Source organism: Malurus melanocephalus, unplaced genomic scaffold (assembly GCF_030028575.1).
Source record: "Malurus melanocephalus ecotype Western Australia unplaced genomic scaffold, MMel_1.1 scaffold_460, whole genome shotgun sequence".
Taxonomy (NCBI): Eukaryota; Metazoa; Chordata; class Aves; order Passeriformes; family Maluridae; genus Malurus; species Malurus melanocephalus.
In genome coordinates, this window is record NW_026623692.1 from 120,636 (window position 1) to 141,205 (window position 20,570).

General features: G+C 37.8%; 1 protein-coding gene across 1 annotated transcript in view; it reads right to left on the reverse strand.

Annotated features, from left to right (window-relative positions):
- The window catches only part of PRDM5 (PR/SET domain 5), a 57,385-nt gene that overhangs the window by 10,371 nt on the left and 26,444 nt on the right, over positions 1 to 20,570 (reverse strand). Inside the window, exons 11-14 of the mRNA XM_057380562.1 lie at positions 17,962 to 18,055; positions 16,743 to 16,903; positions 15,213 to 15,306; positions 4,173 to 4,258 (exon numbers count right to left, since the gene is read on the reverse strand). Coding sequence (XP_057236545.1) covers positions 4,173 to 4,258; positions 15,213 to 15,306; positions 16,743 to 16,903; positions 17,962 to 18,055 — 435 coding nt within the window. The remainder of the gene's footprint in view (positions 1 to 4,172; positions 4,259 to 15,212; positions 15,307 to 16,742; positions 16,904 to 17,961; positions 18,056 to 20,570) is intronic.

Genomic DNA, 20,570 nt, shown 5'->3' on the forward strand with positions numbered 1-20,570 from the left:
AAATTCAATCAACACATCATACGATTTCATTACTCACTGTCACATGCATAGAAGTCTATTTTAGTACACAAAGTACATTTTTTTACAACAGCATTCTATGCCACTTCTAGAACACAGGACCTTTTTTCAAACTTTAGGCCCAAATATTTCCTGGGAAACACAGAACAAGTGAAATTCTGTCAATATTGTCCTTGCATTATTTCCTAATYACTATTATTTCAATATTCTAAAAAAGAAAAGAGGGGCAGAGTAAAGATCCAAATGAGTGCTTTGGAAAGCCTGTGTAACTCAGGACCTCTCTTTGTACTGTCCCAGCAGTGAGCTCAAACACTGACTGGAAGAGTTCTCTGCAGGAGACTGCCTCACTACCATACTTACCATGATTTATCCCTGTTCCCATGAAACACATAAATAAAACACATAAATAAAAGTTGGCTAACTTCTGCACATACAGTGTTTTTAAACATATTTAAATATGAATGTGTTTTAAAATAGTAGGCCCTTATGCATGAAACAAAAACGGGCCCACTGGCACACTGAAGTTGCTCTAATTTTTAAATTACCTCAGAAATGTACAGTTTGAGCACAGGCTGGCAGCCTTCCACCCACTGGAAAKGAGATTTTTAAACAAGCTATAAAAGCTAAATACATCTGTTATATGTAAATATGAAATATTCAAATCAAGTGATGAAATGCCATTTTCAAATGGCTTTGACTCTTTCTGCTTTCCATCACTGAAACCAACTGTAATACAATTGCCATTCTCAGAAGTAATGAAAACATCTCTTTAACCTGACAATAAGTCAGAACACCTATCAATGGCCATATTTCCAAACATCAACAATTCTGTTGCTGTAACATACGGTAATTTTTCCACATGTAAAAGCTCAAACTATGTAATGTTATGTCAGGCATCAAATAAAGCCTTAGGAAAGAGCTGAAGTTTCCTGCACTGTGAGGGTTGGAAGTGTGCACATCCTCCCTCAAAGCTGAGATGGTCTGTAAATTGATTTCATCAACAGCTTCAATAAGTACCTCATTTATGTTTTCCTAGATTGTTACATTTGTCCTTAAGGAAAAAAAACCTAACCCACCAAAAACATTTACTTTCACTGAAACAAATCAGCTCCAAGGTRCCATTTTAGTATTTCTGGGTGGTGTTTTCTCCCCCTCCCCTGGCCAGCAGGGGTTTTGCCTCACCTCCTCTGTTTACTCCAGAGCTGGAGCTGACACCTGYGGCCACCCAGGCTGTGCTCACTTTWGCAGCTGCCAGACCTTAATCAACTTTCTACAATGATTTCTCCAGGAGCCTTCCCTGATCCCCAGCATCAGCTTTGGCATTTCAGCCCACTGGTAAAACACATGGAGATTTCATCTCTACTGTCTTGGGTGAATATCACAGCATTAATTTTAAGCTACTTTCTGGCTGAAAGACAGACTCTTTTTTCCAAGCTATTTATGAGAATAGCCCTTGCAGAAGGGTGCTATGATTGTGTTAATTTCCAGATTGCTAGGCTCAGCTGATAGAAAAATACCTTCTGTATTTATACATCTCACTGTTCATTCTTTGAATGTTTTTGCACGCAAGAATAAAATTCAAATAAAATGTATGTGTAGGAAAGGGTAAAAAAAGGAAGAGTCAGCAATCTTACATTGTTTTGAAAAGTCAATACACGGAATGACTGAAAAGAGAAATTTCAAGTGTGACTTCCTGGCTTTTCTTGTTCTTAGGACTAACAAAAGGACCCAAACCTTTGACAAACACAGTGCATTTTTTATTTCTTAATCTTTAGTTTCATCTTTGTTTAAATAGCCTAGGACCACAGAGTAAGTTATAGTGAACTGGTATTGATGCTCAGGGGTTTCAAACGACCTTCTGAACCTACCTTTCTCCCCTGGAGAAGTCCTTACACAGTGCAGTTAGAATACACCTCCTTCAGAGTCAGTATTCAGATCACGAGCACTTGCTGCAGAAAAGACACACCTGAACAGCTCAGCAGCTGTTTTCTGTGTTGCAAGGAGGTTGGTTTGTATCCCACACCCTGCATTCCTGACAAGCATCAACCTACTACTAAGACGAAATAAATCTTCACATTCTTGCCAAGCACACAACTGTACTTGTAAAAAACAGTGCCTTCCCCATTTAGTTCTCAGTATTGTTGCTCCCTCACTTCCATCTTACTCCTTTCCAAAACCCAACCTCCCTTTACCACTCTGTTCTTTCACATTAGCTAAAATGCCCATTTATTCCCTTGTACCTGCTCTAATATTTACTCACCTGAACAATAAAATTGCTCTGCACAACAAACTCAGCACAATTCCTCTTCTGGCTTGAAAATCTGCGGCAGTTTGTAATAAACTTAGCTTTCTCTTTCATTGTTTGTATTAATAATTCTAGCCCATTCTTCTCCTCCTAAGACATTCCATTTTTCAGCTGCCCAGTTCTACTTAAATATTAAATAAAGTGAACTGTGAAAAAACTTGGGACATGCAAGATTATAGCAACAGKCTTCAATTTAGGAATTACTATTCATGTAAATGTTATCAGAACTGATTCTCATTATCTCAGAGTAAAAAAATATTTACCTGGAGATAATGGAACACAGAATGCCAATCATACATGAAWGAACCTCACTGTCAAGTTTGGGGATAAGAGTAGCATGACCACAAAAAGAATCAAAACCTAATCAAGTCTAAAGAAACATGTTTTACCTGCATATTTTAATCCTATAGCATAGCTGTGGGGATGACCAGCAGTCTGCTTAGCATTTTTACACACAAAAATATAAAAGCCTGGAATGTGACCTTTCAAATGTAGATGATCAAGACATCTCAAGTAAATGGAAACACTGATACCACAATTGGTTTCAAATGAGCTCTTTGTATCTCTAAGGATGTYATCTGGCCTACACAGTACACAGCAGAGCATTTCCTGAGACACTTGAAACCAAATTTTATTACGTTACTAGTGCAATGCATAGCCTGTCTAATTACAGTGTCTACATATATTAAAAAGAAATATCCACTCCTTAAAATTTATTTTTTAAACTCCTCCCTATTAGCTAAAAAATACTTAGAAGAAAACATCACTTGGTGTATATCACTTCAGACTCTAAAAGCCTATTATTATTTTTTTTCCCCTCTATTTTTCTTCTACAGAGGCTGGGGGGGGAGGGTTGTTGTTTTTACTCAAACTGTATGAAAAACTAGGAAAAAAAATTAAATTTGGCACTGTTTCAGAGCTTGTTTACCACTCCCAGTCATGCAGAACTTAGATGGGTCATGAAATTTCTCCTGGTGCAAACACAGTAAGAGGGGACAATAACAATGGAAAAGAATTTATAGCACTTCTTAAAGTGATTTAACAGCTGGAGAAAAAGGAGAAACAACTAACAACAGGGGAATAGCCTGCTCCCAATAGATTACAAAGAAGCACTGCACAAACTACTGATTACTTCTATAGTTTGGGRTACAAAAGCTAAACTTTATCTAGGACCTCCAGTTCATATGCTGAACACACAGGTACAAGAGTAGAAAATTAAACAGTTTTTGGTTTATTTTGATCTTTTTTAGAAAGTAATTCTACGTGCCCAGGTGCATATGGAGACCACTAACTTCTATGCCACCCTCCCCATTTCCCAACAGATGCAGAGTTTTCTCAGCTTGGCCTCAAGGCTGCACTGACCTCTCTGAGCTGTAACAGCTCCCAGTTAAATAAAAGTTCCATAAAGTCATTTTGCAGCTTAAAATTGATGACAATTAGTAAAGCACAACCTCTAGAAAAATTAACAGTGACTTGGATTTTACAGGCACAGTACAAATCAAAGCACTGGATATTGAAGTTTCAGTAACAGTGAAGCCTTTACAGAATTGTTTACTTAGTAAACAACATTAATTTATATCTATTAATAACCATGGGTTAATGAATAGGTTAGTACAGCTATTATTTCAACATAAAAGAAATCAAACACAGAAAAAATAGAAGGTAAGGGAGTCCTAATTAGAATGTATAAGTTAATGACTTGAATCTTTGCCTCTTATTTTGTTAAGTATAAAATATCTCGGTTGGCAGASCCTAATCTCTACACAAACAGCAATTAATTACGTCTCACTATACAAGTCACAGACAACCCTCCAGTAACCATAAAACCTTCCCCTCATGCAGGACTTACCCTGGTGTGGGTGCGAATGTGCATCTTCAGGCCATCATTCTTGCTGAAAGCTTTGTCRCAGTAAGGACACTGGTAAGGACGTTCCCCTGAGAACAAGAGAAGTGTCAGAATCCAGAAATGCATCCTCAGTGCATGAAGGCCTTGCAGCACAGCTCTTTGTCAAACTCAACTACTTGTCTCTGGCTTTATCTCCACGCTCTGTTCAAAGAACACATTTAAACATTGGAAAAATATCACATAAACGTCTGCCTCAGCAGGATGCAGTGCTGGATCCAAATATTTCCCTTTGCAGACTGATTTTGCACCAGCAATATATAAATAGATACAGACAGCCTTGGGGGGAAAAATAAGAATAGAAAGAAAACACCTAATGCCCTTGCTCAAACCACATTCTACAGTGATTTACACATGGTCACTTTTATGGTTAGCATTAACTGCTCCCAAATATTTTTTCCATTTCACATCTGGTTGTTATTAGAGGCCTCTGGGTGTCAGAATCCCGATGGAATAAAAAATCCACTCTTTTATAATACTGTATCTGTGTTAGAAGCTGGTTAATTAAAAGTTTCTGCAATATTTGTGTCACAATTTACGACTGAAATAGAAGCAGAGCAATCTTAGCATCTCCCTTACAGCATCCCATATCTGAAAGGWGTTTGTTTAATGCTCCATTACGCTGGTGTCATTTGGTATCGATTTTCCCAAATTCACATTAGTGTAATGTGGATATTGAGCTGTTCAGAAAAAAACAGTAAAGGGTTTTTGAGCACCATCATTTGGGAAAAATGCATTTTAACTCTTCAGGTAATGCAGTGCTAAATTGATTGCCTCCTGTTCCTATACACAATACTTTAAAAGCCAAGATAATATTGTTTCCCTTAGAGAACACATTTAAAAAATTAAGATTATAATTTTCTGTTAATAAAACAGATTTTGTTCTACACAACCATAACACTGAAGGTGATTTTTCAAATAAAGGTTTTTTACAAGTTGAGCAAAAGCCTATTTTATAAAGTCACTGCATAGCTTTCTGCTCACAAAGGTATTTCTGCATGCACAGATTTAACAYGGACCAAATGTCAAGCACTTATTAACACTCCTACTCAATCATCTAAAATAGGCAAGTAAGAATAAYTACATTTTACAGTTTTAAAAAACCAAACGAGATTATTTCACTGATATCCCAAAGATACTGACTAAGAGTCACTGCAGGACATGAAATCTTCATACCCACAGGTTGTGTAAACATTTAAGAGCACCRGAGGTGAGATGATTATTTAAGGAAGAGGATGGACACCGTCCCCTATTTAACACACAGATTATTTTGTTCTTTTCTGTCTTTTACTCCTGCACAGGTAACTCKGTGAATGACAGCAGCCCAAGATCGTGCAGCAAGGCACTTGTGACACACAAATGTTTTTCTCTTGTGTTCTGTCATCTCTTAGAAAGCACAACTCTGTGATTTGGGGTTTGGATTTTTTTTTTTTAGGATGATGACAACAATCTCTGTCAGTGCTGTGTTTTCACTGAGCAGTTTGATATATGATCYTCTCTCTCGTGACCCTCGATGACTTTAATTCATGCCTCCGAAATTCAAACACTCCAACAGTTGYCAGTACTCAAATATTTAATTAATTCAGCTGACATTTTTATGTTTGGGAGCTTTTGAATGYAGAATTTAAAGCTTTCAGCAGTTTGTAAGCAGATGAGCGATGACAAGTAGGAGTTGTACCCTCCTCCCTCTCTCCTCCACCCCCAAGACTCTTTAAAGAAAATGATTTTTGCCTTCAAAGAATGGCTCTGTCTGAATCAGACTAAGAGAGTCCTTCTGAAATCAACCATGGCCCCCATGGTACCTGGTGAGGCCTCAGGARTTCAGCAGATGCCAGCAGAGGGCAACAATATGACTGCACATCAACGTGTCACACCTGACAAAGTCAGGCTTTGAGCTGTTGTTGCACACTGTGTAGCGTCAAAAACCCTCACTGCTCCAAAATATCAACTTTACTGTGGAACACGACTGCCAGCTCTGACCTGACATTTAAACTAGGAGCCATCTTGTTTTTCTAATTGATACAAACAACTTCGCGGGCACTTGTGTCAGTAATTACCAGTGAAACCACTTAAGAAATTTTATGTTGATCTTATCTTATTTTCTTTCACCTAATCTTTGCAGTCTACATGCTTAAAATGTATACAAGTGTCCTTGTACTTACACAACTGCTTACCCTGTGCATACACATTTTTAAATGTGCATCTTATCTTCTATCTCAAAAGGTTTTAGGATTTTACAAAATAAACAATAGGCCACGTAWAATATATCTGTGCTGGCAACAGCCAAGTTTCTTAGCATAAATTTCTTATGATCTGCTCTCTGGAAAAGGTCTCTCTTCTGTGTCTCAGAACTGAACAAACTGCCCTCTGACAATGCATCCTGCTCTCTATTTACTGTCYCAGGAGCCCAGGTAACTAACTTAGATTAAATATCTGATCTTTTGRACAGGAGATCTGGCAAGATTATTACAACCCTACATAAGACCTTCTCTATCTCTGGTAAAAATTAACTTCCTTCTTTGCTTGTGAGCTAGCCTAGGCAAACATTATTCATGCTACCAAACAGTTTCTCATCAGAATGATTCCAGACTCCTCAATGAGACTATTGGGAAGCAGGCATTCCCCAAGAGAAGTCTTACAAACTCTGTCCCACTCTAAGTCCTGTAAGGTAAACWGAAACAGCTTAACTTTCTCKTACACTGTGATAAGAAAATGGAATRARATRCCAACAGAGGAAAAGARAGATTTGAAAGAATGAATGCTAAAAATATTCCTTCCACATGTGAAGKCTTGCTCAAGTGCAGCATTTCATACAGACCTATTCCAAGTGTCCAAAAGGGTTTGTGCTTCCACAAAGTTTAGAATTGTCACTGAGACAAACKGGAGAGCAAGGGCCACGTGATAAAAGCTCCTGGGAAGATGACATTATCCCTCAGGGCTTTCACATTCATCTACAGCCAAAAAAATCTATCAAAACCCAATTACAAATACTGGAACAATAAAATTCAGGTCAACTTGTGCACAAGAAATTGTGGAGATTTCCAGATGAAGAACTCCTGTGATCAGAAAATAAATGGATCCCTAACAGGAGATTAAAAGTAAAAATTACTAAAACCAGCAAATGAAATAGTCTGGCAAGTCATGTACCTCTTTTCTCTTGTCTTCACAACAAGGAGTCACTAAAAATGAAAGTGAAAGAAAGTGATTTCCCCAACGACAAACTACAATTTCCTCTTGGATTTGCTGCTAGAAGCACATTTACAAGAGATGGCATCAATGTGTGGTAACACCATACTAAGAGAGGGTGCACCTAAGGTAAAGTCAGTGCCAAATAATAACTACAGCACTTGCATTCTGCATTTTATATAAAGGCATTTTTAAATACAGATACATATAAAATGTCTAAATATTTTTATATTTGGGTGTTTTTGAAATCTGCTTTCTAAACAAAACTATTGCCTTCATTAAAATAACAGAACACTCAAGCAAGTCAAATGTACCAAATGTCATGTTTACCCTCCAGTTACAGCTGACTGTCATGTCCCTGCTGTCCCAGAACGAACTGCTCAACACATTAATGGCACTTCTGTACAAATAACCCCAAATAAATAATCCTGGGATAAATTGCAGTGGATTTAGCATAATTCAAAGTCTAGACGTTCTACTTCCAGATTTTGTAGGAACAAAAAACCAAAGCTTTTAGCATAATAAAAATAAATTTAACCTTAATACAAGGATTATGAAAAACAATTCCATGATTGAAAAACATATGGGATTTTGATCTGAAACCATGTCATGACAGATTTGAYCTCTTCTTTTTTTCTCCCCTCAATCTCTAGCTTGAGATCACAATACCTACTGGACCTTAATATAACTTAAGAAGTTAAACACCAGATCCTTCCATTCCAGTGTGACTCAGGGCAGTTTCCTACCAGACATTTGCACTCTGAGGTGCTGTAAGGCAACACTTACATTGAGTGCAGCACACAGATTTCCCAAACTCAGACACAAAACAATTAAGAAGCAAACCCAAATATACATTAGTTTTTGAAGATTTCAAGATCCCAGTGGCTACAGCTAGACATCTAATAAGGACTTTGAGACAGTAATTCAAACTGGTTATATGCACTGCTRTTTTCACACTGTATTTTGCATTCCCTGTAGTCAGCTGTGCCACAAAAAAAAAGTTGTTTCTCAAGTTAGGTGGAAACCTGATCTAAGTGCCAGTGCTGCYGGTTATTGAAAGCAATGAGCACAAGTAAGATTAGGCAAATATGTACTTTACAGGCAAGAATACATTCCCAACAAATGAAACATCCAACGGAGAAATAGTCCTGATCTGAAGAGACTGTAACAGAGGTGTCTGAAGAGCACAGCAAACCAAAGCAGCAGTCTYACTGCTCTTTCAAACCACACACAGGCATTACTTCTATTTCCTCTGTGAAATTTGCAGCCTTCCTCACTGTTCCCGTTCCTCTGCAGCTTGCTCAGTCACCTAAATACAATTCTCAGCTATTCATGTTAGCTTTCATGCAGGAACTTCCTGGCTTTCTGCCTTTATTGAAACTGAATTGCTGTGTTAAGGAATGAAGAATTTTAACTATGCAGTGAAATTATCAAGGTGGGGGGGTTTATAAACTTTAATGTCTCTGCTCAGTCAGCTGAGCAATTCACCATCAATGGTTTTGGTCAACACATATGAACATCAGAAAAAGTCCTACCAAAAACTGCATTAAACATCAGATCATGTAGCTTCAAGGAATTGTTTTTTTCAGTTTTCTTTAAAAAACTGAACAGACATAATTACAGCAATGTGGTCCCTCAGACAATTCCACAAACCATTTACCATGTTCTAAATATAGSTCCCWTTCAGAGGGTGAACTACTTATTATACGGATTAGAAGACCRTCTCTTAAATAAAAATTATATGTTTTTATGTATAAACAYATATGTGCATTACTYCAAAATACCAGCTTTCAGARCAGTTCRAGCAAACTRYAATCCTTTTTAAAGYCCYAACTTTAGACAGGAGTAGGGGAGAGGGTTACAAGGGAGACACCACCATTACCCAGCTGCRGTGGAAAGAAGACAGTTCACCTGGGGAGGAATTTGGAGGCCATCTGGATCACACATTTAACACTCCATACCAGATGATCCACAGGGCAGCCCAGAATGGGAATTGCAAAAGGGYTTTTTTACTCAGAGATAATCTGGGGGTGATGACAGCATTCAACAGCAAGTAAGGATGGGCAAAAGGTTAACGGATGTAACAAAATTATAATCTGTGACATCTGCTTTAGAACACTGCTCAGAGAGGGCACCTGACAGCTTCACACATTTATCCCCAGCTGCTCTTGCCATTAAACAGTGTTCCCATTAAATTAAAAMCTTTGTGTCCTTAACCGAACATAATTCAGTTAATCCACTACACAAATATGTACACACAAACCCAAATAAACCTAAAATACACAGACCTGGATCTTTCCCACATGAAAAGGACTTCATTAGGAATCAAAACTAAATTAAATAGCAACTCAATGAACCCAGTGATTCCAACAGAATTTAAATCAGAAAATGCCAGAAAACCAATCACTGACTAAAGATTAAAAATTCACAATTCAAGAAATATTCAGTAAGCCTCACCACTTGGGTATTGTAGGCCTGTGAGAAAACAAACACCTCTTCAAAATACTGAACTTTCTCTCATGTAGAGATGGCAGTTTTCTACATGCTTGAGTAGCATCTTCGAAAGCATTTAATGCTGTGCATCTCTCAGGCATTTCTGTAATTTTGACCAGGGATTCCAGGAAGGGAAAAGAACGGAAGAGTAATCAAGAAGCTTGGCCAACTGCAGCAGTGAGCTGTTTTCTTTATGACATCTGGACTAGACAATAAAGTGATCTGGCCTGTACAAAACTCTGGCCTGTCTGATTTTCAGCCACTAAACACTCAAAATTTAGCACTTGAGAAGGTACAGAAGTCCCCACACAGGAACAGCTTTCTCATGCCAAAAGCTAAGTAACTTTGTGATCTAAAAGATAAAATACTCGAGGACATCAGCTAAGACAAGACCCAGAAACWCCAAAAGCTCAGGTAATTTTATACTCATAGAGGGCCAGATAAAGAAAGGGATAGCTCTGACTGCTCTGAGAACAGTGCTGTTCTCTGAGAAATTCCTCAGGTATGGGTCAATTAGAGATATTTCCTATTTCATTTTAACCAACATTCAAATTTGGCAGACTCTAAAGACAAGAGATTACATGTCTCTGTTTTTTCAGGTGGTTTGTTTCTCCACTGATGATGAATAACACTAGGCTTGTGTATTTGTGAATGCTTCCTAACCAAACTCCAACACTCATTTTCCAGGCACCAGGGAGAACTAGAATTGGTTTTATGTAAGTCAACTATGTGCATTTCCCATTCACTAAAAATAGTCACATATTTAATAAGAAAAAAACTCAAATCCTATTCTTTCAAAACAAGGGAAAACCAGAAGGCTTGAAACTTTTTTTTCTATTACTTGTCTTTTTCTAAGTATTTAGCCATGCTTTAATTTCTGATGTATAGAAGTGGTATTTTCACAKCTGAAATGGTTTATTTTCTGCAAAGTTTAGGGTTTATTCAACAAATTCAGACTGCTTCTAGTTAAGACCAATAAACTGTTTGTCCTATCTGGTCCATCTGGTCCAAAATTATCTCGATATAATGGAGACATTGGCTATTTGCAACTAAATGCATCATAAAACCTAGTAAAAAAACATAYAAAGTAAGAACACTTTCTGAGTCCATGCAGTAAAGCAGGCACGAAAATTATTACTTACAGAATCTCATCAGTTCCACAGTGATATCAAGATTTTAGTAATAAATAAAAGCCAGACACAACTTTAAAGAGTAAGTCAGTTCCATTCTTTGCAGCTAKCAGTGGAATTAAACAATTCGGGTTCCCTATGAATTAACATCTATTACTTCAGTGAACTCAGTGGTCAACTAAGTCTTTTAAAGAACATGCATTAATCAATCAGTAACTCATTTGATCTAAAGATGTAGCATTCAAATAATCTACCCCTCCAAAGAGCATTTCCTCATTCATGGGTATAGACAACAAGAAGCTGACAGCTGCATGAAACTTTACAGGTATTTTTAAAGATTTAACTCTTGTCTGGAGATGAACAGGACAATGATGTATAAACTGAAAGGTTTCRAAATGCAGAATCCTTACCTTTGAGGCCTTCTGCAAGCTCCTTTTTAAATTGGGTAGATAAAAGAGGGATCATTTAAAAGTTATTGAATAGRAACAACCTATCTGTAGACATTTGCAAGCTGTTCTCTGACTAGATACAGACACATTCTTTCACATAGTTCATTGGCATTTGAGAGGATGTCCCTTCAAGTTTTTMTTTTATCTTTTCTCCGATATAAGAAAATATAAATTATTTGTGAAGTAATTCGACAGACGATCTGTTGGAATGAGGACCCTGGCTGTACATTATTACGTACATGAAAAAACAGCTTCCTGTTTAGTTATTAAACTTYTAGTGACATATTTTACACTGTAATAAATTAAAGTTACACTGTACTTGAACTCACTACTTCCTTCAACTACTTTTAAGTCTTCTGTGCWCAGAGATGACTGAACTTCTGCTGAAAACTGAAGATTTTTATTATTATAATCCATCACTAATACTTTGCACGTTCAGGAATTTTGTCTTAAAAGTGCAGAATTTGAACCTAGACTTTTTATACTGTTGGGACTTAAATATGRTTGTAAATATGCTCAAATGCCTAATCAAGTTGTAGAAAAGAGACAACAATGGCAAAATTAGGTGCATACCATCAGGCTCTCAGAGCAGGAGACATCTCAAGAGGGCAATCAGCACCTAAAGTTATATATTTTTGAAAGCTCATAAAGCAACTTTTACTTATGGAAGCTGAAAAGGTAAGATTAACTGTATTGGCACAAAGGATATAGAAGTGAGTGGTCCAAATGCTCTTTGTTGTTTTAATGTAATCTCTTGGTATTATGTTTTATTCATGKATATAGAAGAACATTTACTGAGAACCTCAACTCAGGCTTATAAAACAAAGCTGCTTTCTGCATATCCCAGAGCATTTAACATGTAAGAATGACACAATAAGTCATGGCTTTCAAATGACAGAGAATTAAAACATTCATCTTTTCAGAGAACATTTAGGACAGATGTAAAGTCCTAGTTATCTTACTGGSTTTTTATCAGGACTTGGACTGTGACAGTAAAAGCAGAATCGGGTTATATTTTAACCTATGTTTGTGTGTACAAACACTTTCTGGAAGATGTTTATTGTCATTAGCTGTTCCTCATCAGTCTCTAGGAAACAGTGGGTAAAAGACAACACAGAGAGAAGAGAATTACAGCTAAACCCCTTAATTCTCTTAACTCTAAAGTAAGATTACCTGCAAACAKCAATTACTTCAGAACAACTTTCACTGTTGCACAACTTGAAGTGCTACATCCCAAAAATGGAAGGGACTAGGACACAACTAATTAGGAAAGCTACAGTRTAAACAGCAGACAGATAAAATGTGTTTACACACAGATTGCACAGGCACACAGATCCATACACACAACCCACAGCAATTAACACATTTAAATAGCTGKGCATAAGGCAACTGAGAAGCTGCACAAACTGCAGCCAGAAACTGTTAACACTGAAATTGCTTAAAACTTSAGGGAAGCAATTAACCTCCTGGCCCCCGGTTTTCAAGCCCAGGGAGCAGACCATAGGATTTCTTTTACAATTTATGAACAAGCCAAGGAATTTATATCACAGTCAAAGGATTCTTTTGCTGAATTAACCCCAGCTCCCTGTGACCCTAAGAAGTCATAAACCAACAGGATAGAGGAGAGGGAGAATGTGCTCTAGTGTTTCAGCTGACCTGCAGAGCGCTGTCTCTGTCATGCCAAGGCTGAAATGCAGATGATGAATTACAGAGCAATACTCCAGGTTCAGATGCAAACATCACCCCCTTCCCTCCATACATGCACATGCAGTCATGCTCACTCACCCCAAGCCAGCTCCATTTCTGCAAAGGCCAAGTACTGTTAGGGCTCATTTATTTAGGGCTCATTTACAGAGTCTTATTCTAAGAAGAGGGAAGAAAATTGCTTCTCCAGGAAGCACGTCTGTCTGTGAATAACAATACTTAACAACACATGCTGCATATTATATAAAATAAAAAACCCTATTRAGCTTCTCTTTCTGCATATGGATGATAAAGCACACGAAAAACACAATTCCAAAGCAGAAACAGAAGTGTACCCAAGAACCTCACCTTTTCTGAAGAACTTTATAAATATAAGGAGGAAAAAAAGTGATGCACAACTCTCTTTAAAATACTAATAATAATAATCTTTTTTTTGTGAATACAGAACAAAACCTTTTCTACAAAGTAGCTAATAACACAAAGTCTAGCTGACCACATACAGAAAACTGGATAATGCAAACGTCTGCACACTGACCTCAAACCTCATCACTTGTAACCACTAAGACAAGAAGATCTTTGGAATATTTATGCTTATGGTGGCCTGCTTAGCTGCACAAAAGCTTAGGTCCAGCTCAAGGCTTATTCACAAATTTGAATCATCTCTTGAAAACAGACAGTGGCTGCTTGTTTCACTTCTAGCTCAGAATGAAAAGTGATACTTTGAAGACCCACTRAAGTAGAAAAGTACGGCAGAGTTTTCAAATTATTAATTCAAATGCACAGAATTGAAATAATACCAATAAGATGAAGTAATAATCACTGCAACATTTAGAAATCTAACGTTCATCTCTGAATAAAGTAGTGGCTCTATTTGATCAAAATGTCTTAATGCTCAGAAATGCCCTGAAAGTTCTTCAAGGATTTTCACATTGTAGGGAACTTAAGAGTGCTCTGCTCTTTTTACCCTGTTGGCAGATGACCTGGATTTCCTTCATCAGATACCCTTTCATTCTCTGGGAACAAATGTGTATCTACTCCTCAGAAAGCTGTGTTTCCTCAGGCTCACTGAACACCAGACAACGATTTCCTCTTGTTTTCAGTGTACTTGTGTCATGACTGGGAACAACATAGGTGAGGTCTTCAGGTACAGCACCAAACTAAACCATCCCTCCAGAATTTCAATATGAATCCATTTATGGCATCTTCTCACTCAACTTTACATAAGACATTTTAATATGTAACTTAGAAATATTATTTTTCAACCACAAGTCACAACTTAGCAGCAACTTCCTCCCTGCCATGTTTCATCACGATAATCAAAATGGTCAGAAACCATAACAGAATGACCAAAACAACCACAAACATCTATTTCTAATTAATTCTCACAGTGAATTAATTCTCACAGTAGAATTCTCACAGAGAATTCTAATTAATTCTCACAGTGGTTGCAAACAACCATAGCAGCTAGACTGCAAGAGTACAGGACTAGAGTTTACTTATCACAGGTCATTATAAATCAATTTAGCAAGGCGTTTTTCCTGAATTAGWAACTGTAAAATGACTGCTTCTAGCTCCTTGGGTAAAAAAAAGAAGCCTTGAAAGTTTCCCTCCTGCAGCATTATTCTTTCATAAATGGTTTCCACAGTCCATATTGCTGTAATTCCAACCTGTAACATCTCCTGGCAAGGTAGTTTCTTCTCCTGTATTTCATTTACAAGGGTACTAGAAATCTTCAGAGCCTTTCTGCTTCAACTAAGCTCAAAACATTACAGCCTCCTATAGCTGCACTGCAAATTTTGCAGGGCTCTCTCTTCAAGGTTAGAGGTCCCTGCTGTGTGTTTCATGGCTCACAAAATGAAACCTGATAACAGGTTTTACACATTGAGCAGGTAAAATATCTGACAAAGATGCTGTGTTAGGCCCACCTGTAAATTTGCCTTTCTGTTTGTTGATAGATAAACTGTGGACACAGAGATAGCTTGTACCATATTTAGACAGTCTTGKCYATTCATTATAACACATACCTGTATGGCTTCGAATATGAACCCTCAGTGTTCCATTGCTTGCAAACTTCTGTCCACAATATGGGCAAATCTTCTCTTTTTCTCCCGTGTGAGTCTACATGGGGTGAGGGAAGATAAGAATGACTACTCAGTATTTTGAAAAAAGTGAAATATGGGATATTTTAATTGTATTGACATCAGCTGCTGCTACCTCTATTATGTATTTTACCATCACACCAGGCAGAGATTCTAATRAGCTCTAGGTATTAGAGAATCAATCATGAAAAGTACTTTGTAACTATGACTAACACTAAATCACTGAGCTTGTCTTTTCAAATCAAGCTTTTAGGGCTAGAGGGCCTTGCTGATATAAGAAGAACTATTTCAAAATGGAGAAAAAAATAATCGCAAACTTTCCCATCCAACCTGTGCAGCCAACAGCAAGATCACCCTGAAATCAGTTACACACAAGGTCACCATCATTTTTCACACTGCACTTTCAATACCCAATTCTAGCTGAAGAATTATCAGCTTACTGAATTACTTCTCCCTATAACTGTAGCTGTTCTTTTAGTGGAGAATTTCTGATTACTTCATTAAAAAGTGTTAATTCAAATGAGATAGGAAAGATAACACATTCAATTATATGTAAAGCTGACTATTTGGKTTTTGAGCTAGCACATGACCCTCTTCAGAAGGGGAAATTAAATCTTATTTTTATGGAAGACACTGAAGTGACATAAAATTCTCCATTACATCATAAAAAACCCATCTCACATAGTACATTTTATGCTGCAGCTGAAGAAAGAGTAAATGAGATCTCATTTCAATACTGAATAAACTTGCATTGTTTTCATTCCCTGCCATTAAAAATATGACTGTTAAATTCCTCTTGATTAGGACACAATTATTCAGAAATCATTTGTATCTCTAACAGCAATATTGGGATATACCAAACAGACAGATAATAATKCATTCCCAACACCCCAATACTGAAAGGATTTCTGGGAGCAATACATTAGACCTACAAGGCTCACAAATACAGCCAGTCCTAGTCTGACAGAAGCACAAAGCAAAAGCAACCCTAATTTAACACCCATCCTTGAAGCACATACAACATTGCAAGCAATACATGCATGATATTTTTAAACAAATTCTCACTATCTAAATTAGGTGGCAACATCTAAACTGACTTTTCTCAGCTGATTTGCTCTTGATTCAATCCATTTTTTTGCATTTCTTCCCTGTAATATCAATCCTACCTCAGGCCAAGCTTTCTCCTCAAGTTTAGCCCAATTTCATTAAAGAGATAGGTGGAGTGTGGGTAAGAGCAGTGCAGCAAGTCCCATCCTGCCACAYAGCTGATGCTGGAGCAGTGAATTTAAACGTATGCACCCGGTGAAGATTGTGCTTGCTATTGCAATGAGCATTTCAGAGTAAGGCTCAGCACAGCTTCCTACTGAAAAGCCAGAAATGCAGAAGCAGCTGGGGATTCTACATTTAACCACAACCTTAAGGACACAAAASGAATGATCAGCTGATTCTACTCACTTTCTTATGGCTCTTCAGCACTGAGGGTGTCACAAAAGCTTTGTCGCACAGATCACACTTGTATTTCTTATGTCCATCGTGTACAACTTGAATGTGAACATTGAGTGTGTCCTTTCTTTTGAAAGTGGCATCGCAGTGATCACACTTGAAGGTCCTCTCACCTGATGAAGAGAAAAACAGGTCTTCCTGAGCTACCATCCTCTTCAAAAAAGAAGTCRAAGTACATGATTTTAGAGAGACCTTCAGCAAAACCCACAATTCTGCATACTGTGAATTACAGCTTTTGGATAGCCTGCAAATCCTTGTTCATCAGAAAACACATTACTGAACATTTTTTTTTTATTTTTCCCCCCATCATTTTTAGCATTTAACATTGRGGAAAAAAATTACAACATCCAATGCTTTAAACAATTGCAGAAGCTYTGAAAGATAATTGTAAAAGAAAAAACTGAACATGCCAACCCARTAACTCATCTAACAGAAAACTGTTATGCAGGATTAAAAAAGGAAACATCTGTGGTTTTTTTAGTCATGCCAATGTGAATATTCCCCAAAACAAAGTACTGTCTTCTAAACTACAAGGATTTTCAATCATGAGTATTTTCTCCAGTCTAAATTGCTGATATTCAAACAGTTGAATGGTAGTCCAGGGCTCTGTAAATATTACAGATGGGAGAAAATTCCCATCGGTAAAGAAAAATCTTTACATAGTCAGTTAAAAAAAAAAAAAAAGGACAGAATGACAAGAAAAGTTACCCATAAGGAAAAATGGCTGCAGGATTTCTCTGAGCTGCTCCTGTTCTATGCCAGAGGCAGCAAACATGAGCCTGGGCTGGCACAGGAGAAACAATCTCAGCGTCAAGCTATAAACTGGATTACCTACAAAAGCTGAGCAAGTCACCAACTTGYATCTGTTTCCATTATTCCTTTCTTCAAATGGAGGCAACACCATCACACTTAATGCAGAAATAAATCTTCTGTCATGAGAACTCAAATTATTGCTAGATTTTCTACAGTTTATTTGGATTTTCACTTAAGTGCATTTGAAGGCAAAGTTTTAATTTGGCTCGGAATTTTCTAACTCCCTGGGGTTAAAGTTGAATCTTCATATCAGTTTCAAACAGCCAATTGTATATTGGAGCAAGGTACCACATGTCTGTTTTTCTCAGTCAAATGTGAGAAAGAAGGAAGGTGTTTTTCTCTCTGACTTTGCACTTACTGTTATGGATTAACAGATGTCTTTGTAGAGAGAAGGGGGTTCGGAACAAGGCTTTGCATTCCTCACACTGGAACGGTCTCTCTTCAGAATGGGTCTGTGGGTGAAAGACAACAGGTCAGAGGAAAGGCTCATGGAAATCAATCAGTTGTCACTGCAGTAACTACAGCTAATTTTCTACACTGAACTYAGGAGGGGACATCACAATTGGAAACATTGGGGGATAAAGAACTAAAACAATCATTCTGCCATTATCCAGAATTCTGAAAGAACAGCAGCTATGGAACAACTGTGCTTTCCCAATCCTCACAAGTGCCACATGAGGTGTGCATGTAAACAGAAACAAAAACACAGAATAACCAGGGAATACATATACAAGCTTAGCTGCTTCAACTGTACTAACACTGGCTTGGAATACTTATTAATATGAATAAATGCTTTAAAATTAAACACAAACCCCTTTTGTCTCAGTTACATTTCAAGGTATAACCAATCTCATTTTCATGATAGTGTCTAAATTTTGGCAAAGAAAATTCCTCAAATCATGAGACTACTTTTATATATAGCTTCTTCTACTTAAAAAAAATACCAACAAAACAAAAGCACCAGAAAAAAAAACAAAGCCACAGAAGCAACAGTACCAAGATTTTTGTTGGCTGTATAAAAATTCATCATCGCTGGAAAACAGCCTCAAAGCTATGAATAAAATAAAAGGCTAAGCTTGGATGAATTTCCCAGACCACAGAGTTGCTGAAGCAAACTTCTTTTCTGGAGCTTGGGAAACATCCAGCTTTATTTTATTCTTATGAGTTTCAAAGAACTTTCCCCGCTTCCTAGTGTTATTAACAGCTGTCCCACTGTAGATAATAAGTTGTACTGATCAATTTACTATCTACCCAATTTCCTACTATTTTTGCAAAGAAAACCAGGTTTTCAAAGCATCAGCATCCAAATACTTTACTAGCTCACAAGGACCTTATTAGAAGCTGCAGTGCCCAGAGGAAAAGGGGATGGACAGTAAGTACTTTAAAGCATGCAGGAAATTAGGTAAATGAGTTAATGTGGTATACTAAGGGCAAATATTAGCATAATATAATAATAGCATAGTATATTTATATAATCTATTTCTGCTATTTAGAATACCACACAACTGTTACTGCCACCCCTTCAACTGAGAGGGAAAAGGGGGCTGTGGGGAGGCAGCATCATTCTTGAGAAGTTSCCTGAGGGACTTGAACCCAGTTTGATTTTAAAATCAGTGACCTTCACATACACACAGTACCAAAGCCTGARTGTACTGCAATGGTACAGGGAGGCCTTGGATTCAAAATCAATTCCTTGACCTCAGCCTATGTCACTGAAAGAAAAAAGGCAACTGGCAAACCATCAGATGTGTGGAATATATCTCATGTTCCTTGCAATCTGCTGCATGTTCCAGCCCAGACTACACGTTTCCATCATAGCTGGCAGCAGTTGATACCCTGCTCAGCCCCCTTGGCAGTCAGGCCAAGGATTGACAGGACATGAAGAGACTGAACTGCCTTCTCACCTCAACAGGGGGTTCCTCCAGAACAGGGTTGGGACACATTGACGAGACACTGTGGGGAAGCTCGCAGTGCTGCTGTCTGTGCTGTACCTGTTCTGTGGATAAATAGAAGGGTTCAGTCTCCAGAGCTGTCAATCTGGCACCTTTCACGAACGCAAATTCATGCTGCTTATTTTAAAAATGCCCTCTTTCAGAACACTCAGCACGTGAGTGACAGTTCTGAAGAGCAGAGTGATCTGTACAGAACTGCTCTTTAGCATCTCCTTTATAGTTCTCCTTGTCTTTTGATTAAAACACACAGATTCATCTGCACATCTTAACTTCACTGCAAAGAAAATCACCTAACTAGGCATAMCCACATTCAAGGGTACACAGATCATCCCAGCAAATGAAGATGGGCTCTTATGGAGCATTTCATGGCAGTCTTTTCTACCGCAGCATCTGTGGAGGCTTAAGCCCAGCCCAAGGCTACTTATTCCCAACAGATAAACTGATGGAATACAGTTGTTTCAAATCATTATGCTCCCCAGGACCAAACAACCCTGGATTAGCCATAAACCCTTTAAAATCCTACGTCTGATGACCTATTTCTGCTGACTGTCATATCCTCATATTTTGTTCTCTGAACTCATCCTCTATACATAGTAACAAAGGAGCAGATGGAGCAAAACATCTCCTGTATGGAGGTAATCTGCATTACATGGCTCAACATGCACCCTCACCCAATCTAACCTGCATGAAAGGTGACTACATTTATCTGTAGCACAATCCCAGGCTACRTTTGCCTCCTCATTTCAGATCGTTTGCTTTGTCACAGAAATGGAACCTTATTCTTYACACAATCATTTAGTCCCAGTCTGAGCTTTCACAGGACATCTGAGCTGGCTCCATGTCCCAGAGCACTTTCCAGCCTTGGCATCTCCTCCTGCACTTTTGAAATGACCCAACAGACACCCCCATCTGAAAGACGTCTAAAAACACATGTTGAGGGGACCATTTTTATTCTGAGCTTTCCAACTAAAAATCAGGTTTAAAAAATCCCAATATAAGAATCACAGAAACAACA